General features: G+C 54.8%; 2 protein-coding genes across 2 annotated transcripts; both read right to left on the reverse strand.

The window, feature by feature from the left end:
- Positions 1-1,444: 1,444 nt before the first annotated feature.
- On the reverse strand, positions 1,445-11,970 carry ESS2 (ess-2 spliceosome associated protein). The gene is made up of 10 exons (XM_077874670.1): positions 11,778-11,970; positions 10,615-10,783; positions 10,423-10,524; positions 8,220-8,389; positions 7,990-8,107; positions 7,586-7,719; positions 6,710-6,812; positions 5,637-5,746; positions 2,435-2,550; positions 1,445-1,999 (listed from the first exon to the last, which is right to left on the reverse strand). The coding sequence occupies exons 1-10, from the start codon at positions 11,910-11,912 to the stop codon at positions 1,720-1,722; spliced, it is 1,437 nt and encodes a 478-aa protein (XP_077730796.1). The 5' UTR covers positions 11,913-11,970; the 3' UTR covers positions 1,445-1,719.
- A 1,656-nt stretch (positions 11,971-13,626) lies between these two features.
- GSC2 (goosecoid homeobox 2) lies at positions 13,627-16,643 on the reverse strand. Its single transcript, XM_077874964.1, has 3 exons — positions 16,394-16,643; positions 16,048-16,301; positions 13,627-15,674 (listed from the first exon to the last, which is right to left on the reverse strand). Exons 1-3 carry the CDS (start codon positions 16,641-16,643, stop codon positions 15,573-15,575), a joined length of 606 nt encoding a protein of 201 aa, XP_077731090.1. The 3' UTR covers positions 13,627-15,572.
- Positions 16,644-26,900: the final 10,257 nt, after the last annotated feature.

Raw genomic sequence — 26,900 nt, forward strand, 5'->3', positions numbered from 1 at the left:
GCCCGGGGCCCAGTGTCCCAAGGCTGGCCAGCCGCACGGGTCTCTACGTTTCGGGCAGAGCACAGCTCACCCTGCCCCCAACCCGATCCTGCTCCCTCGGGCCCCCCTCTTTCTGCGTACTCTGCTCCCTCCATTCCTGCTTTTCAGATCAGTGGCCTGAGCCCCTTGAGTGCCCTTTTGATTGCCAGAACAGCCCCAACCCAGACCGCTCACCCACCCCTTCCTGCCCTCCCTACACCCCAGCCCGTACTCGGGGGGCCAGCGCTTGGCCTTAAGTGGCCTTGTCAGGACAGTCTCTCCCCCACATCTCACACCCACTCACACCGCTGCCTCCTTGCTGCTCTGGCCCACGCCCCCCTCCTCCATGGGGAAAAACAGCAAAGGCCACACTCTCCTGACCCCTGAGCAGTCCTGGGCCTGGTCCCACCTGCCAAGCCTAGTCCCAGCCCCCATGAGTTAGGGGCCTGGCTGGGGCTTGGCCCCCTGAGAACTGGCAGGAACTCAGTCGAGCACAGGCTAGCGGGTACCCAGGCAGGCGGCTGGCCCCCGCCAGCCTCTAGGGAACACCGCCCTCACGGAGACGGTGAGGAACCATGCAAGACAACCCAAGACAACGGCCAAGGCAGGGCTGGGTGTGCTCAAAGACAGACTCCGGTCTCGGCAGATTCCAGGCTGTCTCTGTGGGCAGTGCAAGCCCCTAGGAGGGCACCACCTGACCCCACCTAAGGCCTGAAGAGATCCATCTGGGAGCCAGCAAGGCCCACCACCTCCTCGTGAAGCAGCTGGCCCAGGCCTCCTGGAGTCGGGCACCAAAGCCTTCGGGGTCATGGGCAAGTGTGGCCTGTGGTGCACATGGCACTCATGGGTCTTGCTCTTTTGACACTGTGCCCAGGTTAGTGTTACCCACAGCTCCCACTGGTGACTCAGCAGCATATGGAAGGTAGTGCCTGGAGCACTGGGAGAGAGAGTGAAGGGCAGGAAGACAGAGCAGCCCTGCCCCACCTGAGCTGGAGACCAGGTGCTTGGAGATGACATTGAGGCCACTTTGAAGGTGCCACACGAGGTGTGGTCTGACTTGTAGGACCCACGTGACCCCATCACCAGCACACCACAGGGGCCAGGCCTGGGTGGGGAAGCTGTGGACCTGGGTGCAGAGCCCCGGGGACCCGAGGGGCATAACTTCTGAGGGTTTTCTTCTTCCCTCAGGGGGCAGGGCCCAGTGTGCTGTGAGCTGAGCACAGAAGGTAGGTTCCAAGTCCCAGGGGGCCACATTGTTCCATGTTCCCAGAGGGGGAGCAATGCAGAGAGTGGCACGAGGGGTCAGACACCCTGGATTTCCTCCCAGAAGCTTCTGCCCAGGGAGGCCTGTAGTCCTGAGACTGGGACGTGGGCACGAAGGTAGCCTACGGGCTGTGCAGAGCGGGCCGGAGAGATGGTCCTGCCAGACTGTGCCAGGTGCTCTTTAATGACGGCTAAATAGAAACAGGCAAGGAAGGGTTTGATAGAAAACAGTTTCAACAAGACCCAGGGACATACCCCAGGGGCTGTGGGGGCAAGTCTTGTGCCAGCCTGGCCGAGGCACGACATCTCTTCTGTGGCTCCTGGGACAGCCACCATTTCTGGCCCGGGCCTGGGTCCCCAGAAGGCCGGAGTCCTCTGCTGAGTGGGCTGCGGCCCTGCAGGCTCCACAGTTTCCACAGGCCCGACCCGGGCCTGGCCCTAGAAGAAGTCTGAGGCTTTGCGCCGGGCAGGGAGCTGCAGCAGGTTGTCCGTGATGGAGGCGGGGTCCTGGCTGAGGGGGGTGCGCGCCGCAGAGCCAGGAGCTGGTGTGCTCGTGGGGGTCTGAGGCCCACCGGCTGGGGTCTTGAGGTGGGTTGAACGTGCTGGAGATGGGGTGTAGCTGGCCCGCAGGGCCCGGTCTGTGTACTTGCTGGCCGTCCTGCTCACGAGGCGCTGCAGGGCTGGGGACATGGCTGGGCTCAGGCCTTTGGGGGTGAGGCTGGGGTAGAAGGGGTGGGTGAAAGAGGCACCATTAGGCCTGATCAGGTATTGCCAGCAGCAGGGCTTTCCATGGCCCCACAGGAAGATACATGGGTGATGTGTGGTCACTACTGGCTGACCATACAGCACTGTAGCCAAACTTAAGGTCAAGTAGTGGTGCTGCCTTTAGTTGTGGGGTTGGATGGACCCTGTCTCTCCAAGGAGGACAATACACCTGCTCCCACAGGGCTGACAGGTGTGCGTAAGTGGGACAAGGGGCCCTAGAGATGTGCCGAGAGGAGGCTGAAGGAAAGGACAGAGGGGCCTGCATCCTGGTTCATAAAGGCTGCGCCCTGGACCCGAGGAGCCGCCACAGGAACCGGCACAGGACCCCTGGGCCTGCCCTGCACAGTGTGTGTCCACACTGCATTGGGTGGGGTCAGGCACTTCATACCTGGCCAAGTTCTCCGTCACTCTTCTCAAGGCCTCCTGCTTCTTGGCCCGGTTCTTGGCGGCAGCCTCGTTGGCCATCTTCAGCCCCAGCCGTTCCCTGCGGCCAGGCTCCAAGATCTATGAGGCAAGTGGGTGTGTGGGTGGCCTGCTGCCAGGTCAGGCAGTCCCTCGCTGCTGGGGCACCTGCCTCTCTCCCGTGGCCCCCTGCGATCCTCACAACCCATTATTGCCTCCCTAAAAGCCCCTGGAAGGCCCCTGACCAGCTTGGTGAGCTGCCCACCCGCAAAGGCCCAGGCCTCCCACCTGTCCTCACAGTTCCCCACAAGCCAGCACCGCCAACTTACGAACCCGACAGTCTTTTAGGAAAAAGGCGGTCTGGTTTGAATCTGCTTTCCTCTGATTACCAGAATAAACTGCCTGTTGACTTTAATTTCCATTGACCTTCTCTATTTCTTTCCAGAACTTCCCGAAATAGATCCTTGTCTTATTTTTCTATTAAAGTGCTTGCTTAGGGATCCCTGGGTGGCACAGCGGTTTGGCACCTGCCTTTGGCCCAGGGCGCGATCCTGGAGACCCGGGATCGAATCCCACATCGGGCTCCCTGCATGGAGCCCGCTTCTCCCTCTGCCTGTGTCTCTGCCTCTCTCTCTCTCTCTCTCTGTGACTATCATGAATAAATAAATAAAATCTTTAAAAAATAAATAAATAAAGTGCTTGCTTAGGGGCAGCCCTGGTGGCTTAGTGGTTTAGCGCTGCCTTCAGCCTGGGGTGTGATCCTGGAGACACCAGATTGAGTCCCACATCGGGGTCCCTGCATGGGCCTGCTTCTCCCTCTGCCTGTGTCTCTGCCTCTCTCTCTCTCTCTGTCTCTCAAGAATAAATAAATAAATAAATAAATAAATAAATAAATAAATAAACAAACAAACAAACAAACAAAGTGCTTGCTTTCTTAAGGTTTTACTCTAAGTTAATGTTACATTAAGCTCTGCCAAACAAACTCCTTCTCAGTTATTTGCTTTCAGTGTCATTCATGACTTTTTTTTTTTTTTTTTTTTTTTGCTGTACTTAAGCCTATACCTCACATGGTATCACCTACACCTTGCTTCCATATCTCTTCCATGACGTCTCTCTTTGCTTTACTCCTTCCTACCTTTATCTCAGATTAAACATTGACTACTGGGCAGCCCGGGTGGTTCAGCGGCTTAGCACTACCTTCAGCCCAGGGCATGATCCTGGAGTCCCGGGATTGAGTCCCACATCGGGCTCCCTGCATGGAGCCTGCTTCTCCCTCTACCTGTGTCTCTGCCTCTCTCTCTCTCTGTGTCTCTCATGAATAAACAAAATCTTAAAAAAAACAAAAACAAAAACTAGAACTTAGAGATGGGAGGTTTAAAAAAAAAAAAACAACATTGACTATTATTGTCTTCTCATTGTTTTGTATTTACGTTTTCTGTACTTAACCCTTCCGCTTCGGGAACTCATTCTGCCGTGCGTACCAAGCACTTTATGTCCAAATGCTCTTGCTCAGCACAGCTTGAACGGTCGTCTCTCATGTACCCTGAATTCGGATTTGGACTGAGGTTTGTTCATGATCTCTTCCCTGTTGCCTGGTAGGCTCCAGGACCAGGGGAAGACCTGTGATATCCCCACACCCCCAGCGTGCCCTGACACCTGCTGGCACAGGCTCCTCTCCGGTTTTTCTTGGTTATCCTCGGGTCCCAGACAAATTTAAGAACCAAGGTGCCAAAATCCTCTGCATACATTCTGTCTGGATGTGTGTTCCTTCTCTGAACGAGAGCAGTGCTATTACGGCGAGGCAGCATAGTGTGGCCCACACTCTCTGATTTTCCTTACATAAGCCTGTAGCACTAGCCTGTGGTTTCTTTATGAAAGCTAAGTTACGGGATCCCTGGGTGGCGCAGCGGTTTGGCGCCTGCCTTTGGCCCAGGGCGCGATCCTGGAGACCCGGGATCGAGTCCCACGTCGGGCTCCCGGTGCATGGAGCCTGCTTCTCCCTCTGCCTGTGTCTCTGCCTCTCTCTCTCTCTGTGTGACTATCATAAATAAATAAAAATTAAAAAAAAAAAAAAAAGAAAAGAAAGCTAAGTTACTGTTAGTTAGTCCGAACTTCTTCTGCTACAGTGAATGAGATATTTCTTGTCTTTTCTTTTTTTTTTTTTTTTTTAAGATTATTTATTCATGAGAGACACACAGAGAGAGAGGCAGAGACACAGGCAAAGAAGCAGGCCCTATGCAGGAAGCCCGATCCTGGGACTCCGGGATCACGCATTGAGCCAAAGGCAGACGCTCAACCGCTGAGCCACTCAGGCGTCCCAAGATCTCTTTTTCTGTTGCATTTCAAACTACACACTGCAAGTGTTTAGAGGAACCAGTTCAAGACAACCTCTAGCCTAGCTCCCCACGCGGCAGACCTACATTAATGGCAGGTTCCATGCCTAACCCTTTGGGATTTCAAAGCAGATGATGTAACCCCACACCCTTCGTTCTCTGCAACAACACTGACTTCTGCCTCCTGCAATTTCCTAGCAATCCAGGTAGGGAGCGTTGGCCCAGCACCCTGAGAACAGGACTGCATGCTCCCAGCTTCCAGCGACTTCTCTTCCTTCCTGTTCCAAACTACTCCAGTCACTCAGTTTCCCCAACAAACTGTGTGTATACCGGAGCACCTTGCCTTCCCAAAGCCTCTCTGGGGCCTGCCTAGGCCACTCGATCTCCACAAACCACCTGGCACCCAGCTTCCCCACCCTACCTGGTCCAGGCCTCATGAAACACCCCCTCTGACAACTTCTACAAAACTGGTGCCTCCTGGTTCATGCTCTCTAACCGGAGGCCTCTCTCTGCAAGCACGCAATCCTTCTGAGGACACAAACCACATCCCATGGAACACTGGGGTTCTAGGGCCCTTCCCACCCCACAGGCCTACAAGCTCAGAGGGCCATAGCTTTGGTGCCCTAGCCCCACACCGGAGTCCCTCCCTTCACCCACACCTGTGCGCAGTGCTCTGGTCTTATTCAGAAGTGCAGTGCTTGCACAGGTGTGTAGCCTGGAACATGGCTTGGCGCTTCAGTTGGTTCTGCTTTGACCAGTGGCAGCTAGCCCATCCTCTGTGCATTGAACTACAAATGCTCAGATGGCCATATGCCTGCTCTGGGTCCCCTCCGAACTCCCCTCATCATGACTCACCTTGAAGGCTGGTCCTGGCGTCCTGTCCACGTAGGGGGTTTCAGATCCTTCAACTCTCAAGGGAGTGTTTTCAACTTCTCCCCAGGTCATCAGCGGTGACTCATTCACACCTGCAGATGGACAGCTCACAGTCACTTCAGGCCAGGGGATGCAGATGGGGGTGGGGTAGGTGGGCAATACCAGGCCCGCCCTGACAGCCAGCTCCCACCATGCGTGTCCCAGCTAACAAACATGAAGGCTGGCAGTAGCCCACTCTCCTTCCCTAGGACTCTGGAACTCTGGCAGCTCGGCCCTCTGAGAGGACAAGGCCACTTAAGGCCCAAGGCAGGTCCAGGCTCTGACAACTAAAGGGCTTAGCCTGGAAAGGTGGCTCTGCAGAGAAGCTGGGCTGGATCAGCTAGGCTCCCAGCCTAGCACATGGCTGTGGGGGTCTCCTGGAGGTTGCTATGGCACCCCACCCAAAAGGAGACACTTGGGGCCTTTCAGAGCCCAAAACTTCCCCAGAACCCTGGGCAAACCTGTAGCACCTCCAGATATCCTGGCCTAGGTCACATGAACCAGCAGCCCAGGATACAGAGGCCAGTGCTTGGGAGGGCAGGACACCACATGCATGGCTACACCATAAGACTGTCCTCGAGACTTATAAACCTCCTGTGTGAGGCCATGCGGGGCTGGGGCCTGAAGCCTCCTCCCTGTGTCCGTCCACCTCGCCTCCCTGTGCCTGGCCTCTCGCTATGCCCTTCAGCATGCTCACCACAGCCCATCTGTCCAGCAGAGCCCCGACACCCCTGGTTCCCAACTAAACCAGCCTGTTCTGCTTAGGGCAAGCATGAAGACTGCCCAGCTCCATAGGCTGGGCCCCATGCATCTCAGGTCAGCATTACCTGAGAGTCCAGCCCACCCACAGCCTTGTTCAGCCCCGTCATTGCACAGGTGGGACACTGGGTCCCCGAGTCACATGAGACACGTGGCAAAAATGGAGAAGTGTCAACAGTGCTAGAGCCACTTGAGTAGCCCATCTCCCAGAGGCAGTCTTATCAGGGGCCGGGCTCATCAGCAGGTCCACTTCTCACCAGGGGCAGGAGAGGGTGTTGCAACAAATCCAAATCCGCCTACTCGTGGGGAGTCCTGGGGGATTAGCTCCTTGCCATCAGGGCCCACCTTGCCCTGTTTGTGCTGGAACAACAAGAGAGACTAGTGTTAGGGGGGCCCAAGCCCACTCTCTCCACCTAGCTGATGCACAAATGCATAGGAACATGCTGGAAACACCTCCCCTCCCCAGGGCAGACCCAGAGCTCTGTGGGTGGTATCCCCCTTGGAGAAAGAGAAGAAGACTTTCTCAGAGCAGGGAGCAGCAAGGGAAGCTCCCCCTCCCTCTGTGCAGGGCAGTGCCGGGGCCCTGGGCGTCAGGCTATATCCCCACACAAGCTGCCCTCAGCAGCTCCTGACTTAGGCCCTGCTCTGACCTCTTCCCCACAAGGCACCGGCAGAAGCCTCCAGGACAGTCTCCCCATCTCCTGCCTCACTTCAACCCTATGACCACTGGAGGCACCACTGCACCATGACTCCCAGACTCAGAAACCCCTGCTGTGTACCCCACCAAGCTTCACCCCACCCTACCCTGCGCACCCCATCTATCTATCCCTGTCCTACCTGGTGCATGGGTGTGGGTCTGGCCAGCCTAGGCTGGCTCCCAGCAGCCTCCCTTCTTTCATGTTCTTGTCCGCCAGGGAGCTGGCACAGAACTGACCCACAGAACGTCTCTGGCCAAGACAGTACCCCAGTGGTAACCCATACAAATCGAGAAAAGGCTCAGGTCCCTGCTGCAGAGGAGCCCCACATACTCACATGCTGCTAGGTTCCACCTAACCCAAGAACAGTACTAATTTAAGAAAGGAAACCAAGATCGGGGAGATGGTGGCTGCCCACAGCCAGCCCCAGCCACTCACCTGGGCGTTGAGAGCGGCAGCCTGCTGCAGCTGGGATCTGCTCAGGGCCTGGCTGAAGGGATCCCTGAGGAAGCGAGTATTCTTATGCACCACCTGCCTCGGCTTCTTAAACAGCTGTTCCTCATCTGGGACGCCTGATGGATGCAGGAAAGATGGCAGCAGTGTCAGAAGGGTGGGTAGGCCCCACTGCTGCCCCACACTCATGGCTCGGGAGAGAGAGGCCAAGTCATTCCCTGGTGACCAGAAGTATGAAGCTGGGCAAAGCGCTTACATCACCCTCTGCCTGGAGGCAGACCAGGACCCCTCCAAGTTCCGTACACCGGGGAGCACAGATACATCCTCAAGGCCCGACCCAACACACGGTCCCACCCGCTGCCGCCTGCCCGCCCACCCTCCCTGCTCACCCTCTGGGTAGTACATGAGGGAGTTTTTGGCCTTGTACTTCCAGGTCTCCACGCCAGCCTGGCTGCTCTCGATGGCTTGGTGCTCTGCCGACGGAAGTGCAAGATTATCTTTCTGCCTCTGTGTCACAGGGGGAAAGTGAGGGTCAGAGAGGCCCTAGGCACTGTGCCCCTGGCCCAAGGACTCCCTCCACGCCGACAGAGGATGCCTGTGCCCCTGTACCCAATGACACCTTCTCAAACTCCTCCTCGGCCTGGTAGAGCCACGTGTGGCGTGCCCGGCTCTTCTCCTTCGCCACCTCCATGATCTCCTGGAAGGAGGCGTTGTCCTCACTTGTGTACCGGCTCAGGAAGACATCCAGGCTGGGCAGAGGCTCCTTCTCCTCCTCCTCTCCAGCCTCTCCTGCTCAGGGGCATAGGTGGGGTGACACAGAACCACAAACAGCATAAATGCTTTGTAGTCACTCAATCCCAGGACCCGTAAGTAGGGTGGGAACCCTTAGCCTCATTGTGGGTCTTCTGGTGAGAACCCACACTGCCAGACCACTCCCCTGGGGATCACCCCCCTAATTGCCCAGGGAGCGCTCAGAGGCTCTCCTCAGCTGCTGGATGTCAAGTGAAACATATGTCTGACTCACACAGGCCAAGGCATATCCAGGGGTCAGAGAAAAGGCGGGTGATCACAGCAAGCCTTGCACTGCCCAAACTGCGCCATTCCTATAGGACCTGCCTCTAAAGCTCCAAGCTCTCCCTCCATCCTTACCCTGCCTGCTCCTCTCTTCCCGGTACCTGTGCTACATGTGGGTGGATGTCACCTAAGCCTCCTAACCTGCTAACAGGCCCTGAGGGCAGGACCCCGTAGGATCCAGTGGTCCAGATGGGGCCTCACAGGCACTGGGCCACAACCCCAGCCGCCCCACCCACCACCATAGGAAGGGGAACCCCCAGTGAGGTGGTGCCATTGCACTGTGTGCAGTAGTGCGCACTTCAGAGGGACCGTCAAGAGGAGAGTCTTGTCTTCCATTCCACTGACAGTCTTCACCACCTACTACTTGCTACACTGTACCAAGCACAGTGGCTAAAAGTTCCAAGACAAGACCCAGGGTTGGAAAGATGAGAACTCAAACCCCATTGTATCACCAAATAGGTCTGAAACCTGCAGAAGCTACTCCTTCCTGAGCCTTAGCTTCCTCACCTGTGAATGTGAACAATGATGGTACCCACCACCTAGCTTATTGATATGGTTCCTAGATCTGCTGACAAGATGTATCTTTAAAAAAAAATAAAGAATCTGAGGGGTGCCTGGGTGGCTCAGTTGGTTCAGTGTCTTTCTGACTCTTGGTTTGAGCTCAGGTCATGATCTCAGGGTTGTGGGGTCGAGCCCCACGTTGGGCTCCCCACTCACCACGAAGTCTGCTGGAAATTCTCTCATTCTCATTGCCCACCCCGTTATTCGCACACGTGCTCACTCACTCTTTCAAAGAAATAAATAAGTAGAATCCCAATAAATAAGTAGATAAGAATCTGTAAATCGCCTGTGACTCATCTGCCATGTGCAGTAGAAAATCAAGCTCCAAGGACACGATGGACTAGGGTAACTCCACAAAAAGCTGGATTTTGAAAGGGAAAATATCTCATCTATGTAAGCACACAGAGCATCTACAGCACGCTGAAGACTAGAACCTAGCAGAGAACAGGAACCATCTTGTCTGCCTGGGCCCTGGTCTTCTACTGACAAAATCGTCCACTGATCCTGAGAAAGTCACGTGGCAGTGCACACTTGTGTCCAACCGGGCTCAAAATGCTCTCTCCTAGAAAGACTCCCTCATAAAAAGTTGGAACATGTCATGACCCTCCAACATATGTGTTGGAGAAAACAACTTATTTGTTCTACTCCCACAACATGCCATGTGCTGTCCTAGGTGCAGGATACATGCACAGAAGCAAGACAGAGAAGCTCCTGAAGAGAAGAAAAGCAACAAACAGAAAAAAATGCCTTTTTAAGTGCCATGTCATACAGCAAGGAAACAAAAGCCAGGCAGGAAGGCATGCTGGGGGGTGTCAGGAAAGGGTTCCATAAACGGTAACATCTGAGCAGAGGCTTGAGGGGAAAAAAGGGGAGAGCCGTGCAGTTACCCAGGGGAAGTGACTGACTGAGAAGAAACAAGTGCAGAGACCCTGAGGCATTCTAAGACAGCAACAGGAAAGGGGTCCTTCGAGGACAAAGCACACTGGGTAGGCGCTGGCACGCCGTGAGCAGGCTGGGGACAGAGGTGGCAAGATCCCCATTCCACAGAGGAGGGCCAGAGGCTCGGAAAGCTGCCCACGTCTGCCTCCCAGACCAATGCTCTTTAACCCCATGGCTTGCCATTTAGGCAGAGAGCCCTCAGGGATGCACAGGATGAGACTTGCAGGCAAACCCCAGGGCTCACTCACCATCGCCATCCTCCAGGCCCCTGCCTCGGCCCCGAGGCTTGTTGCCCACCACTCCGGTGCCTGTGTGCACATCAGGGGTTTCAAATGTGGCTGGAGTCACATCTGGAAGGAGGGAGGGAGTAGGGATTAGAGCCAGCCTAAGGCAGCAGTTCAGCAGGAGCTCCCCTTACTGCCAACCACTGAGGCTCTTACAGGGTGGTGGGGGCTCCCGGGACATCTTGCCCAGGGCAGAGCCAAACTTGATGGCGATCTGCCGCATCCGTTCCAGGTCTCCATTCTCCTCAGCCTCCAGGTACTCCTTCTGAGCCTGCAACTTCTCCACGTCAGGAAAGAAGTCCCTTTGGATGACTGTCTGGAGACCCTGTCAGAAGTCAGAACAAAAGCCAGAGGTCGCATCTGCCTCTCCTCTGCCCCTCAGTCTAGCAACATACATGCTAAGGTCCTTGCTGATGCCCCCAACCTCTAGCCAGCCCAGTGATCCCCTGAGCTCAGCTGCACTTTCTAACGAGGATGAGCATCCCCTGTGATCTTGCGGCAACATCTGACATTACTCCACGCTCATCTGATTTCCATAAAACCTTTCTCCCCTCACTGGTCACTCTCATGCTCCTTTGCTAGCTCCACCTCCACACCAGCTGGATCAAGGTGGGTGTTGCCCCTTCATTCCACCTGATACCTCTTAATTCCAATGGGATCCCTTTATCTGGATGATTTCAGCCTGTCACCCCCACCAACAGCACGGGGTTGAGATTCCCCAATCTGTTCTTCCAGACAGACCTGATCCTAAGCTGCTCATCTATGTACCCTTCTATCCACTAATGCCAGCTGCCTATCCCAGAGGCCTCCCAAAATTAACCAATCCAAAGCCAAACTGATTTCCTCCAATCTCCTTGCCAGCTCCTTTCCCTGCATATTTGCTGTAGTATTAAAACCTACTTCAAGGATCCTTGGCTGCCCACTAACTCAGCGATGCTGATGCAATCAGAGGCTGTCTCCAAGACCTCCAGCCTCCGCATCTGTTACAACTCTGTAGAAAGTCCTCTTTGCCACCATCCTTCCACACGCCTCTTCATGCTTTAATAAAACACCTTGTTTCCCCGACCGCCCCCCCGCCCAGCGCACACAAAGCCGCCCCCTCTCTCCCCTAATACTGCCGGTGCCTCCCCCCATCAAGGACACCTCTCTCTGCACTGTATTTACTTGGCTCTCCGGCTGTCCACACCCCAAGAGCACAGACTCGGGTTGCCCCACCTCCGCAAGGGTACGAGTCCGCCACGACCCGAGAGCAGGGACCCGACAGGAGCGCGAGGCAGGGAAGGGACCTCGAATCCGCTAGCGTCGCATCAAGGTCTTACCTCGATGTACTCTTCTTCGTCCAGGACCCGTTGCTTGCTCGCCGCAGCCCGGGCCTCCCCTGCTGCCCGCTTCCTCCGGGGCCCGGACGAGGGAGGAAGCAATAGCGCCGGGGTTGACGCTTCAGGCGTCTCCATCGCTATCCCAGGACCGCTCTGGCGGCGCAGGTACGGAAAAGGGTCGGGAGACGGTGGGGGCGGGACTGTGCTAAGTGCGCAGGCGCCTACCACAGTCCACCAATGGGAGAGCCGCGCGTTTCGAGGCCAGCCCGCGCTCCTTAGTGACGTCACCAAAAAGCCTTGTGGGAATTGAAGTCTTCCAGCAGCCCCACTCTGGTCCTGCGACTCTGAACTACGGGCACCAGGGGGCGCTGTGGTGGGAGAGACTAAGGGATGTGTCCTTCACTCTAATAGCGAACATTTTCAGCGCTGCGAAATTGAAACGCCTTGAATTCCAGTTTCTCCCAAATCATCATTGAGCATGCTCCTGCGTTATTAACAAAAACACATTTTGGCTATAGATGGGTTTGAAAGTTTTTATTTAAACTTTATACAAGATGAGAACCCGAGGACCATTTCTTCTGGATCGTTATCTAACAAAAGAAAAAAAAAATCCGATGGTCTGGTAAAGAAATGTCTGGTTAAACATTATTCAGTCCGGGGACGCCCGGGTGGCTCAGCGGTTGAGTGTCTGCCGTTGGCTCAGGGCATGATCCCGGGGTCCGGGGATCGGGTTCGAATCGGGTTCCCTGTGCGGAGCCTGCTTCTCCCTCTGCCTGTGTCTCTGCCTCTCTGTGTGTGTTTCTCATGAATAAACAAAATCTTTAAAAAAAAAAATTCAGTCCCTTTCGGCGACTATACGGCTGCAAAGATTGTGGCTGGGCCAAGGACGTCAGGTCTCCCTGTCCTCCTCCTTTCTAACCTTTCCCCAAAGCCCCTCAATAAAATGGTTTGATAAAAAATTTTTTAAAAATTTAAATAAATAAATAAATAAATTAATTAATTAATTAATTAATTAATTCGGTCCCTGAACACCACAGTGGGCTTTCCAGAAGAAGGCTAACTGTCTTTGAAATGGACCAGAAAATTGCCCAACCACTTTTCAGGAATGATCATGTCTTCCCTAAAGGAGGTTGTGAATGATGCCAAACAGGTAAGTTCTGCCCCAGAACAAATTCGTATTATAGGCAGTCATTCCTTTATTCCGTGGGAACTCCATGGTGACGGGTCCTGCCCTGTGGAGCTGACAGTCGAATGGGGAAGACAGACACTACACAGGTCATCCCACAAACAGGCATAAAGCTCAGGGGACAGAGAGTGCAAAGAAAGAGTTTGTACTTGGGGAATCTTCCTCTACGGGGCAGGCAGGGGATGTTTCCTTGGGGAGCTGCCGAGCTGGAGAATGAACAGACGTTGATCATGTGGAGGGCAAGAGCAGGTGCAAAGTTCTCACAGCAAGAGGGAGAAAACCTTTGGATACAAGGAGTGCAAGGAGCGGTGAGGTGTGAGATGGACACCGCAGGGGCCGGCTGTGTGGGGCCTCGTGGGTCTCGGTGAGTTTTGTCTTTAGGAACAACGGGAAGCCCTTGGAATGCTGTAGGCCGGGGAGAGGCGGGTTCACATGTGCACCCTGGGTCGGATGGAAAAGGAATTACAGAGGAACCAGAACGGCTGCAGGTGGACAAGCTGCAATGGGCTAGGTGATGGATGATGGCATTCCCATCAGGTTGCTACCATTGAACCTGGGGAGAAGACAGTTTCTGGGATTGTCTTGGGGAGTAAAATTGATTTGCTATAGGTTAACTAACCTGAATTTTTAAAAAGATTTTATTTATTTATTAATGAGAGACACAGAGAGAAAGGCAGAGACACAGGCAGAGGGAGAAGCAGGCTCCATGCAGGAAGCCCGACTCGGGACTCGATCCCAGGTCTCCAGGATCACACCCTGGGCTGAAGGTGGCGCTAAACCGCTGAGCCACTTGGGCTGCCCACTAACTTGAATTTATATAAAATTCAAAAAAAGTATTGGTTTGCTGCTGGCCTGGGTGTGGTGGGTGAGGGGGAGGAGGGGTGCGGGTGATTGCCAGCTCTCTGGCTCATGCACCTGGTTTGCAAAAGGAAAGTTTGCCGCAGACAAGGTGGTTTTGAGGCGCTGCAGGCTTCCAGGTGGAGTAGTCAAGGGAACAGTGGGACATAAATATCCAGCTCAGGGAAGAGGTCTGGGCTGGAGATGTAAATGTGGCAGAGATACAGGAGTTGGAGCCTGAGGTGGAAGTGATGAAGCAAGGAGAGAATGGAGCGGAGGGGCCCATGCCTGGGGCCCAGCCTGCAGGATGCCCACGTTAATGGGCAGCTTGTAGGGGGTGAGCCTGCCAAGGAGCAGCTAGAGAGAAAGGAGAGAAACGAGGACAGTACAGCCACTGGTCCTTCGCAGGCAGGGCTCTGATCACGGCCGTGCAATGACGAAGAGCCAACCGGGAGGGTCAGGGTCCCAGGGTCCCAGGGCCCAGCCAGATGAGGGCATCCCAGCCTGAGGGAAGCGCTGCTGGCGCGCTGTGCAGTATGCGAGGATAAGGCCAGCATTCAGGGGGAAAGCCTGGGACAGCCACAAGTGTGCAGCCTGAGGGGTGGAGGTGAGTGCTGTTGTCCCGGAGGCTCCCAGCAGTTAGACGGCTTGGGTGCTCGGTGTTCTCTGAGCCGGCCAGCCTTGGAGAGTCCTGGGAGTGGTAGCCCTGGCTTCTAGACCTTTAATGAGTGGACTGCGTCTGCTTTCAGATACCCCCGGCCCATTTCCTCCAGGACCCGTAAGGAGGCAGAGCATGGTCCCCAAGCCAGGTGCCAGGTGCCCTGAGCCCACCAGAGGGGCCTTCGGGGGGAACCAAAGCGACCTTCCTCCACCCTGGGGTCAGGACGATGGAGAGGAAAACGGACACTTTCCAAGGCAGCGGCAGGGGCATGTGGTGCATCCTCCCCAGTCAGACTTCCTCTGGCCCCAACAGGAAGGCGGAGAGGGAGGCAGACACACGGCCTGGAAACCCGCCAGAAGGAGGAAGCCAAGGATCTCCACCCTGAGCAGTACCTGGAGGCCAGTGCAGCCCCCCGGGGGTGCTAGGCCATGATCTGTGGGGTGGTCTGCTGTGCTGGGGAGCACAGGGACTGAGGACTCTCTGGGCTGCGCTCCCCAAGGCAAGGTGGCCCCCACTCCTTGGATGTGGGAGTGGAGCCACGGCGGACTTTAAACTCTGGACTGCTTTTGTGCGGTTTGCAGTTGCTTTTTTATTTCCCAGGATGCAGGCGAGGCTCACAGAATTAAGGAGCGGGGCAGGGAGATGACCTCACCCAACGCTCTTATCCCACAGCTCTGGACACCAAGGCCTGGTGCAGGACACGCAAGCCGCAAGCCGACCGCCCCAGAATGCTCGAAACCTCCAGAGGCGGGGTCGAGGGAGCCGTGTGCATGCGGGGGAGGGGAGGGAGAGGAGGCTTCCGGGCCCCCTGCCCAGGAGTGGTTCCTGTCCTGGGGGGGGGGGAGGGAGTTGAAGCGGACCCAGCCCACCGGCCCCCAGGGAATCCTCCCGACCCTAGTCACGGGGAGGAGAGCACGTGGGGATGCTCAGGGCTCCCTCCTTTCACGGGCAGGGCCGGGGCGGGGAGGGGCACGCACGGCCGCCCCTGCCCGAGCGCTAGCTCCAGGCTGCGGGAGCCCCGCGGCCGCTCTCAGCTCGGTTTCGGGCGGACCCGAGTCCTCCCCAGCGGGCCCCGGGGGCGCGGCCAAGGCCACGAGCGGCTTCCAGGCCGTCAGCCGCTCTCCTTCGGGGGCTTCTTGGCCCCGGGGAGGAGCCTCGAGGTGGCCGACCGCTTCTGGTGTCGCCACTTGGCCCGGCGGTTCTTGAACCAGACCTGAGGGGCAGGAGGGGCGACTCAGGCCCAGCCCGGGCCCCGCGCCCCAACCCCGGCCCGCGCGGGCGCCTCCCGAGGGGCGTGGCGGGGGGCGGGGGCCGGCGCGGGCTGCGGGTCCCCCCGTCCGCGGCCCCGCAGCTCGCTGCTCCTCCCGGCTTCCTCCACGAGCCGCAGGAGGCCGTGTATCCGCGAAAGTAAGAAAGTTTAAACCGAAGGAAAACCAGCCCTACCTGCCGTCCAGGTCCAGCGACCCCTTCCCGCCCCCGCCCCGCCCCCGCCTATCCGAGGAGGGGGGAGGGGAAGGGGGCCGCGCGGGCGCGTCGCGGCCCGTCCGCCCGTCCGTCCGCGCGTCCGTCGGTCCGCGGGCACCCACCTCCACGCGCTCCTCGCGCAGGCGGATGCGGCCGGCCAGGCGCTCGCGGGTGCCCACGTCGGGGTACTGGTTCTGCACGAAGAGCGCCTCCAGCGCCTGCAGCTGCTCCTCGCTGAAGATGGTGCGGTGGCGCCGCGTGCGCCTCTGCGGGCCCGGCCCGCCCGCGCCCGGCAGCGCCCCCGAGCCTCCCGCCGCCGCGGCCAAGGGCGAGGGCGCCGCGGGGCCCAGCCTCAGCGGCCACGGCAGCCGCGCGCCTGCGGGGAGGGCGCAGTGAGGCCCGGCCCCGCCCGCCCGCCCGCCCGCAGCCGCCCCGCGCCCGCCCCGCGCCCGCCCCGCGCCCACTCACCCAGCGCGGCGGCCGCCTCCGGGGGTCCCCGGGGCGCCGCGCGGGGTCCGCAGCAGCAGCAGCAGCCGCAGGGCGCGGCCTCGGGCGCCCCGGGCTCCCCGGGCTCCGCGGGGCTCTGGCGGCCGGCGGGCGGCGGCGCGCGGGCGGCCCCGGCGCTGCGCTCGGGCGGGCTGGACAGGATGTGGTCGATGGAGAAGGGGCAGGGCCGCCCGGGGCCCCCGCGGCCCGCCGCGCCCCCCGCCGCCGCCATGCCCGCCGCCGCCGCCGCCGCCGCGGGGATATATACGTCGGGGGGAGCGCGCGGTAATCCCCGGGCCGAGCGCCGCGTCCACGCGGGCTAATCCCGCCGCGCCGGCCCGGGCCGCGCTAATCCCCACCGCGGCGGCGGGGGACCTGCTCCGCCTCGGCGCGCGGGGGCCGCGGGGAGGGGCCGCGGGGAGCCCTCCGCCCCCGAGCTGCTGTTCTGTCCCCGGAGCGGAGGGCCGCCTCCCCCTGCCCCGGGGCCCGGGCCACCCCGACCTGGCCGCCCCCGTTGCCCTCCTGGCCGAGCCCCGGGCTACGTCCCGCAGTGGCCCCTCGTCCCCTGGGGGCTCTAAGAGGGCGACCGGCAAGTCTGGAGAAAACCACCCCAACTGCCAACCTCCTGGCCCCGGCTCTGGCGGGCTCCTGCCCCCAGGGGGGCCCAACTGCACTGGCAGCCCCCCGATCGCACCCTCTCTGGCCCCCAACCTCCCACCCACTTCACAGCGGGACCCTCAGCCTCCTGGAGGCAACAGGGAGCGGGAGCTCTCTGCTCACCACCAAACCTGGATCCCCACGGCCCAGGCCCCAAGTCTCTACCCCCTCTACTGGGTCACCCGGCCTCTGCCTCCCAGACCGCATCCAAGGCCCCACCCCAGTGCTCCGCAGCCACCCCTCCTCGTGCTTCCTGTATGTCCCAGAATCCCCTCCAAGAAACCATGAAACACCCCGGCCCCACCCTGTCGGTGGCCCAGCTTCTGGAGAGTGACTGGAGGGCTCGGTGCCCCCCACTCCTCAGGCCGCGGCCCACCCCTGGGAGGTCACGCTGCCCAGCATTGCTGACCGCCTGCACTTGCCAAATTCAGTGAAGGCCGTTCATCCTCAGGTAAGCAGCCCCGAGCAGCCTGTCAGGCGCCCGGCTTAAGACCCTCTTCCCTGGACCCCTGGAAAAGACACGGTTGGCTCACGGGACTGAGCACCAGGCTGCGTGGCTCATATCCCAGCCATCACTTCCTGGCTACAGGAGCTTCCAGAGGTTCATCCCCGCCCCCTGTGCCTCGGTTTCCCAATCTATAGCATAATTATAGCAACCTAACTCCAGAGGTGCTGCTGCTGGGACTCAGCGGGTCACCACGTGGGAGACGTCGGAGCCGGGCTGGGCACGCGGGGCTCCGAGTGGCAGTTCCCCGTCGGGCGCCGAGCTCACATTCCCTCCCTTCTCCTCCCACCTCACAGCCTTGCTCAGACTCCTTTGCTCACTCCGCTCTGGTATCAGTGAGGAGACTTTGGACTTCAGGGACAGAACCTGCCAACTCAACCCCTGTCACAACAGTTCTAGTGGGGGCCCCAGGACTTGTCCATCTGAATGCTTAGTGAAGGAACCATGGGGTGGTTCAGCATTCAGATGCACAAGTCCTGGGCCCCCACTACTAGAACTGTTGTGGCAGCTGCCTCATGACTGCGAGGTGGCTGCTGCAGCCCCATACCCCCCATCTCTTCCCATGTGTCCCTTTGGAGGACTCTGGAAACCTCTTCCAACATAGAACCGCGTGCTCACCATGTGATCAGAGAGGCGCACGAGGATTGAGTGCCCGTCAAAGCGGGAGATCTGACAGGATGGGGTCAGGAAGACTGTGCCCCCCACTACCCCCAGGCCTGGCGGTTTCTTCATCCCGCCCCATTCCCACCCTGGGTGACCTCCTGCAGCCTCCAAGCCTCAGACACCATCTCTGTGACAATGACTCCCGGGCTGATACCTCTGGTCTGACATCTCCCTCTGTGCCAGGCTGGAATCTCCCAAGTGCTTGGATCACCTGTCAACACCTCCCAGCCACCAGGCCTCGGATGGACTGAAGATCCTCTCAAAACGTGTTCCTTGGCACGCCTGGGTGGCTCAGCGGTTGAGCATCTGCCTTTGGCCCAGGGCGTGATCCTGGGGTCCTGGGATCGAGTCCTACATCGGGCTCCCTGCATGGAGCCTGCTTCTCCCTCTGCCTGGGTCTCTGCCTCTCTCTCTCTCTGTGTCTTTCATGAATGAATAAATAAAATCTATAAAACAAACAAACAAACAAACAAACAAACAATTCCTTGCCTGGTATTCTCTGCCTTGATGAATGGGTCACCTACCTGCTTGTGCACCCGGTAAACGTGCCATCTCTTTACCTGCCCACCTCTGCCCGTCTCTTCACCAGCCCACTGTGGTGAGGAGCCCACGCTGGTGCTTTCCAAACCTGTCAGGAGAGTCCTTGACCCTTCTCCCTTCAAGAGGTGATAGTGAATTCCCTTCACCTTGGACATGGGCTGGCCTCAGGCCTCGCTTCTAACCTCTGGAATGGAGCAGAAGTGACGTTGATTTTTTTTTAATTAATTTATTTACTTGAGAGAGAGCATGAGGGGCAGACGGGAGGGGCGGAGGGAGGGGAGAGAGAGAGAATCTCAAGCAAGACTTGATCACGAAGCCGATCAGAAGTCCACTGAGCAGGGCTCGATCTCACAACCCTGAGATCATGACCTAAGCCGAAATCAAACGTCAGATGCCCAACCCACAGAGCCCCCCAGGCGCCTCCATTGACCCTGAGTTTTGAGGCTGGCTCAGACAGCGAGGTGGCCCAGCTCCTCTATCTCCCTTATCTTGGGACATCTGCTCCTTGAGCCAGCCACGCCTGCAGCTGTGGGAAGGGGCACGCGCAGAGGTGCGTTCCAGCCGTGGCTCAGCTGCAGGGCCACCAACAGGCAGCACGGAGAGTGAGGGAGGAAGCCTTCGGGTGGCTTCTGTCCCAGGTGTCATCAGCCGCAACCACACAGGAAGCCCAGCCGACAATGGTGAGAGGTCACGATAGCGGTGACTGTGTGTGTGTTCATAGCGCTGGATTTGAGGTGGCTTGTTACGTAGCTCTGAGCAACCGGACGGCGTAGGGTACCGGAATGGGATGCTGTCCCTACAGGCCTAAGGCACGCGGCTTTGGGTTTGGGACTGGACAGCGAGCGGGAGCCGCAAGGACCTGCCGAGACTGCCAGCGGGGTCTTATAGGGAAGTGAGAAAAATCTTACGAGAAGACAGAAGAAGGGGGACCCTTGGTGTGGGGTGGCAAGAAGCTTAGCAACGTGGTCAGCTGTAGTGGGACAGGAAATAGGACGTGTCCCCTATGGGTAAGGTGATCCAGCTGCGGAGGTGCCCCGCTTCCTTCAGCTGCCCACGGCGAGAAGGGAGAGCCTGCCTGAAGGAAGGGGGTGCTGGTGCTCAGAAGCCCGCTTACAGGGTGAGCACGCACCTGCTGCACGAGCACGCGGGGCCACTCCTGGAGCTGCCCTGCAGGAATGAAGGCACAAAAGTTCACACTAAATGCTGCCCCTGCGTGTTTAGAGAAGTTCTCTCCACTGTCGCCAAAGCTTGGAAACAACCCAGATGGCCACCAGCTGGTAAGCGGGCGGACACGCCGTGGTCCCCCACCCAGGGAGGGGCCCAGGGTGCCAGTGATAGGTGCGGCAGCACAGAGCCATCTCAGAAGGTTGTACCGAGTGGAGGAATGGGTCTCAGAAGTGTCCATACCGTGGGAGGCCGTTTATATGACACTCTGAAAATGGCAACAGGTCTGGGGAACAGAACAGAGGTTGGGGTGGGGCAGGAACGGGAGGGAGGGTTTGGGGACCACTTGAGGGAGGTGGAGGGGAAGGGGAAATGCTAAGGGGGAGGCCACCCTCAGCGAGGTCAGGGTGCACAGCCTGTCTCACCAAGGTGGCTCCACCGAGTCGATGCTCCAGAGAATCGGGTCAGCTCCAGGTCACCGCTCACGCAGCGGATGCTTACCCCAGCCCTGCTACGCTCAGCCCCACACCAAGTTCATTGCGTTCAGGTCCCCAGGATTCTGGTCGGTCCCAGTTTCTGGACACACGCAGGACAGGAGAGCTACTGCGATGGGCTATGGCCTCTATTGCTTACTGTAACCAGGCACCACCTGTTCCCTCTTCCCCCACCTTTTCTAGATCCTCCTCTCCTAGGAGTGCCTAGCACTTCTGAAGGTCTGGGTGCCTCATCGGATGGGTCGGCGCAGTTGCTCCTCCCCGGGTACCTTGCCCTCCTCAGGCTGTGTGGCTGTATCGGCCCATTCGCAGTGACAACTGGGGAGGGAACACCACAGGACATCCAGGGCACAGGAAGACCAAACATCCCTGTTCCTAGGATCTGGGTGTGGGACCCTTGCCAGTATGGGTACCCCTTTGCTTGGTGGCATGAGGAGCCCAGAGTGACCTAGCAGATGTCATAGCTCATGTTTTGTGCCACTCTTACCGTGTTCCTGGTGAAATTACCCCCTTCTGAGACCCAGAACCAAAAGTTTCAAGAATGAGGACACACATTCCCCAGTTGGGTCTCCGGGAGTACTGGGGAGCAGGGTGTCCCATCTGGACCCCTGGGTCCATCAGTTGGAAAGCCATTACATGTCACACTGGTTTTCCAGGTGTCCCTTCTTCTGACTTCCTTGTCTCAAATTCTGTTCTTGCAATGTCTGCGCCCCCCTGAGGCAACCAGCTCAACTGTTTGCTGTGGCAAACGGGTGTGTGTCTTCCTTTCCTGGACACTTTTCCCTCCATACAACGTGGGCGATACAGCGCTCTGCAGAAGCTCTACCCTTTAGAAGGCTTTCCCCTCACTGCTGTCATTCAGGGTCACCCAAGGTGCAGTGAGAGAGGCCACCTGGGGGTGGCAGTCACTTGCTTAGGCAGCTTACCACGTCTAGATTTGCTCGGAGCTGGTCCTGGCAACGCCACTTCCATTGTACAACGGTACCTTAAGTCTTGGTGGCTCTGACAGTGTCCAGCTCTGATGAGCCATTTTGGTCATGTGGTCACTTAATAGCCCAAGGTCAGATGCCCAGTTCCTGCTGGGGCCCAGTAACATGCCAAGAGCTGTTTTGTGAATGGTGTGTGGCGTGGTCTCACTCTAGAACCCTAAGGGCTCTGGTGCAGCTCTCCCATTGGAACCTACCAGAGGCCCCAACTCAACCTCTTTGTCTGCCGTAGCATTTGCCATGGGCTCGCCAGATCACAGGGCCAGGCGCAGAGCTGCTTGTGCCAAAGTCTACACCTCCTGCAGACCCCTCTGGGCTCCACTTAAAGTTGGCACGCTCTGTATCACCCAACAAACTGCTCAGGGCAGTATTCCCAAGTGCGGAACATGGGGCCTGGAAACCCAAAGAAGCCTCTCTGCAGTGTATTGTGTCTTAGTGATAGGAGGTGTGGATCATAATTACTTGTCCTGTACTTTGAAGGAATGTTCTAGCTTGGAACGACTAGCATAGGACCACTGGAGTCCTAGAAACTTGTTTTATCTTTTCATTATTGGGTTGTGTTCTTCATATATTTAAGACACAGTCCTTATCAGATATATAATTTGCAAAACCTCTCATTCTATGAGTAGTTTTCCACTTTTTAGATGGTGTCCTTTGAAGGACAAAGTTTTTTTTTTTTTTAAAGATTTTATTTATTTATTTATTTATTTATTTATTTATTTATTTATTTATTTATAAGAGACACAAAGAGAAGGCAGAGACATAGGCAGAGGGAGAAGCAGGGAGCCCGATGCGGGACGCGACCCCAGAACTCTGGGATCATGCCCTGAGCCAAAGGCAGACACCCAAATGCTGAGCCACCCAGGCGTCCCGAAGCACAAAGTTTTAAAATTTGAATAAATCCGGGATCCCTGGGTGGCGCAGCGGTTTAGCGCCTGCCTTTGGCCCAGGGCGCGATCCTGGAGACCCGGGATCGAATCCCATATCGGGCTCCTGGTGCATGGAGCCTGCTTCTCCCTCTGCCTATGTCTCTGCCTCTCTCTCTCTCTCTCTGTGCGACTATCATAAATAAATAAAAATTAAAAAAAATTTGAATAAATCCCATTTTTTCTTTGATTTTTAAATACTTCTGCTATTGTATCTAAGAAACCATTGCCAAATCCAAGAGCATGAAGATTTACCCTAATGTTTTGCAGTTTTATTTTATTTTTTTAAATTTTTATTTATTTATTTAAGAGAGAATGAGAGAGAGAGAGAGAGAGAGAGAGGCAGAGACACAGGCAGAGGGAGAAGCAGGCTCCATGCACCGGGAGCCCGACGTGGGATTCGGTCCCGAGTCTCCAGGATCGCGCCCCGGGCCAAAGGCAGGCACCAAACCGCTGCGCCACACAGGGATCTCCGTTTTGCAGTTTTATAAACTACACAATTTATAGTTACATTGATCCATTTTGAGTGAAGATTTTTTAAGATTTTATTTTTTAAAGTAATCTCTACCCCCAACATGGGGCCTGAGATCAAGAGTCGTAAGCTCTGCCAACTGAGCCAGGCAAGCACCCCTTGAGTGAATTTTTATATATGACATGAGGTAAAGGTCAGCTTCGTTCTTTTGCAGGTGGATACCTAGGTGCCTTGGCACCATGTATTGAAAAGATTATTCTTTTGCCTGTTGCATTGTTTTTGCCCCCTGGTTGAAAACAAATTGACCAAAGGGTGAGGACTTATTCCTGGATTCTGAATTCTCCATTAACCTATATATCTATCCTATGGCAATACCATACTGTCTTGGTAACAGTAGCTTTGCAGTTAGTTTTGAGATTGGGAAGTGTGAGCTCTCTAATGTGGTTCTTTTTTTTTTTAATTTTTATTTATTTATGATAGTCACAGAGAGAGAGAGAGGCAGAGACATAGGCAGAGGGAGAAGCAGGCTCCATGCACCGGGAGCCCGATGTGGGATTCGATCCCGTGTCTCCAGGATCGCGCCCTGGGCCAAAGGCAGGCGCCAAACCGCTGCGCCACCCAGGGATCCCTGTGGTTCTTTTTCAACATCGGTTTGGTTATTCTGGTTCCCATGAATTTCCATGTGAATTTTAGAACCAGATTTATTAATTTCTACAAACAGGTTGGGAAGAATTTTGACAGGCATTGTGCTGAAGCTGTAGATCAATTTGGGAATTTTAACATTAGATCAACATTGTTAAGATCATCTTAACAACATTAATCCTTCCAATCCATGAACATTGGAAATCTCAATTTATTTAGATCTTCTCTTTTTAAGTTTTTTTTTTTTTTGAGATTTTATTTATTTATTCATTCATGAGAGACACAGAGAGGCAGAGACAGAAGCAGTCTCCATGCAGAAGCCCAATGTAGGATTCGATCCCGGGACTCCAGGATCATGCCCTGGGCCGAAAGCAGGTGCTCAACCGCTTGAGCCACGCAGGCATCCCTATTTAGATCTTCTTTAACTTATTTCAGTAATGCTTTATAACTTTCAGAGTATCCATTTTTCACTTCTTTGTTAACATTCCTAAGCATTTTATCCTTTTTGGTATTATGGAATAGTTGTCTTAATTTCATTTTCCAATTGTTCACTGCAAGTGTATAAAAATACAATAGATTTTTTTTTTTTTGAGAGGGAAGGGGCTAAGAGAGAGGGAGAGAGAGAGAAAATCCCAAGCAGGCTCCATGTCCAGTGCAGGGCACAGCAAGGGGTTTGATCTCACAACCTTGAGATCATGACCTGAGCCAAAATCAAGAGTCAGATGCTTAACCAACTGAGCCACCCAGGCGCCCCAAAATACAATAGATTTTTTTACATTGATCTTATATCCTGAAACTTGCTGGACTCATTTATTAATTCCAATAGGAGACTCTGTTGGATTTTCTGTGTACAAGATCATATCAGAGAACACAGCTTCATCAGTGAACACAGCTTTTTACTTCTTTCTGTACAATATCCATGCCTTCTACTGCATTTTTTCAAAAAAATTTAATATCGAATTTATTTATTTATTTATTTATTTATTTATTTATTTATTTATTTTAGAGAGAGAAAGCAGGCATGCAGGTAGAGGGGGAGGGAGAGAATCCCAAGCCAATTTAGAGCTGAGTATGCAGCCTGTTGTGGGCTCAGTCCCACAATCCCAAGATCATGACTTGAGCCCAAACCATTAGTCAGATGCTTAGCCGACTGAGCCACCCAGGTACCCCTACCTTCTACTTCATTTTCTTGCCTAATTGTCCCTAATAAAACTTTCAATACAATGTCAAGCAGGAGTGGTGAGAGTGGGCATTCTCATGTAACTCCTGATCTTAGAGAGAAGGATTCAGTCTTCATCATTAAGTATGTTAGCTGTGGGTTTTTCATAGACATCCTTTACTAGATTGAGAAAGTTCACTTTTTAAAAAAAGATTTATTTATCTACTGGGGAACCTGGGTGACTCAGATGGTTAAATGTCTGCTTCAGCTCGGTTGTGATCTCCAGGTCCTGGAATCGAGCCTATGTCCGGCTCCCAGCTCATCTAGGAGTCTGCTTCCCCCTCTCCGTCTCCCTGTCCTCCCTGCTCATGCTCTCTCTCTCTCAAATGAATGAACAAAATCTTTAAAAATATATTTATTTACTTTAGAAAGAGAGAGAGAGTGCTCGTAAGCATGTGAGCGCAGGGGGCGGGCAGAGGGAGAGGGAGAGAAAGAGTCTCAAGCAGACTCCCCACTGAGCAAGGAGCCCAACAGGTAGTGGGAATCAGGGATCCATCCCAGAACTCTGAGATCATGACTTGAACTGAAATCAAGTTATCCACTTAATTGACTGAGCCACTCAGACCCCCTGAGAAAGTTCATTTGTTTTGAGTGTTTTATCATGAAGGGGTGCTGTGTGATCCTTTTGGTTTTTGCAGGGTGTCAGACTAATGAATTAAATTGAGTTTCACTAGAGATCAGCACCCTACTTGCATCCTTTAAGTCTTTAGCCATGACATAAACCTCTGCTGTTCTTCCAGGAAGCGGCATTGGTTTTTTGGTGGTTTTTTTTTTTTTTTTTTTTTAATCCTTTTGAAGGGGGTCAGTTCAGGAGTTTTCACTTACAAAATAACTCTTATTCTCAAGGTCAGAACCACTGTGGAAGTTTTGCCAAACGCTAAATGTCTTACAATTATACATTCAAAAATTGGAGAAGTAACCAGTGGGTAGGTTAGGAACCCCATGTGAAATGGAGTCAGGCCAGTTCTCCATTTGTTACCTGAGTCCTCTACACTCAACTCTAACGTGGAGGCTGTGATGGTATTTTGCGTTCCAGGTATCAGTGATGATGTAGAGCCCACTGTAAAATGGTCTGGGTTTTCCCTTTCTCCAGGATGCAACCATTTGAGTAAATGAACATGGTCCTTTCACAGAGCGATTAGGACATCACTCCTATATACATTTTTCATGGTGTTGCTGGATCCTTCCCCATGTGAAAGAGACTTCAGTAGATGAGGTCTGAGAACTGGCTGGAAATTGGGCAAGGGATTGTGACAGCCCCTTGGGCTCAATGATCTCAGCTTTCTGCTTTTCTATTATTTTTATTTATTTATTTTTAATGTGGTAAAACGTACATAGCATAGAATTGACCATTGTAATCATTTTTAAGTGCACAATTCTGGGGCACTGAGTATATTCACAGTGTTGTTAAGTATAGTCACAGTGTTGCATAACCATCATCACTGTCATTTCTGGCACTTTCCATCAGCCCAGACAGAAACTCTATAGTCATTAAACAATAACTCTCCATTCCCTCCTACTCCCAGTGCCTGCCAACTGAGGGTTACCGCCTAGTTCCATTGAATGGATATACCACATTTTAAAATCTGTAGGTGGGGATTGGTTGCTACCACCTTCTGATTATTGTGAATACTGTTGCTGTGAATGTGGGCATACAAGTACCTGCCTGAGTCCCCACCTTCAATTCTTTTGAGTATATATACCTAGAAAGAAGCACAATTGCTGAAGCATATGGTAATTCTGTTCAGCTTTTTGAGAAACCATTAAATTGTTTTTCCACAACAGCAGCACCATCTTACATCCCCACCAGCAAAGCACAGGGGTTCCAATTTCTCCACTTCTTTGCCAACATTTGTTATCTTCCGTTTTTTAAATTTATAGTTGTCATAATGGAGTGGTATCTTGCAGTTCTGTATTGCATTTCCCTAATGATTAATGATGTTTAGTGTCTTTTCATGTGCTCACTTGCCATTTGTATGTCTCCTTGGAGAAATGTCTATTTAAGTCCTTTGTTCATTTTTTAAAAGATTTTATTTATTTGAGAGAGAGAGAGAGAACATGAGTGGGAGGGGCAGAGAGAGAGAGAGAGGAAGAAACAGACTCCCTGCTGAGTGGGGAGCCCAATGCAGGGCTCCATCCCGGGACCCTGAGATCATGACCTGAGCTTGAGTCAGACACTCAACAGACTGAGCCACCCAGGCATCCCCTTTGTTCATTTTTA

This window comes from Canis aureus, chromosome 27 (genome assembly GCF_053574225.1).
Source record: "Canis aureus isolate CA01 chromosome 27, VMU_Caureus_v.1.0, whole genome shotgun sequence".
NCBI lineage: Eukaryota > Metazoa > Chordata > Mammalia > Carnivora > Canidae > Canis > Canis aureus.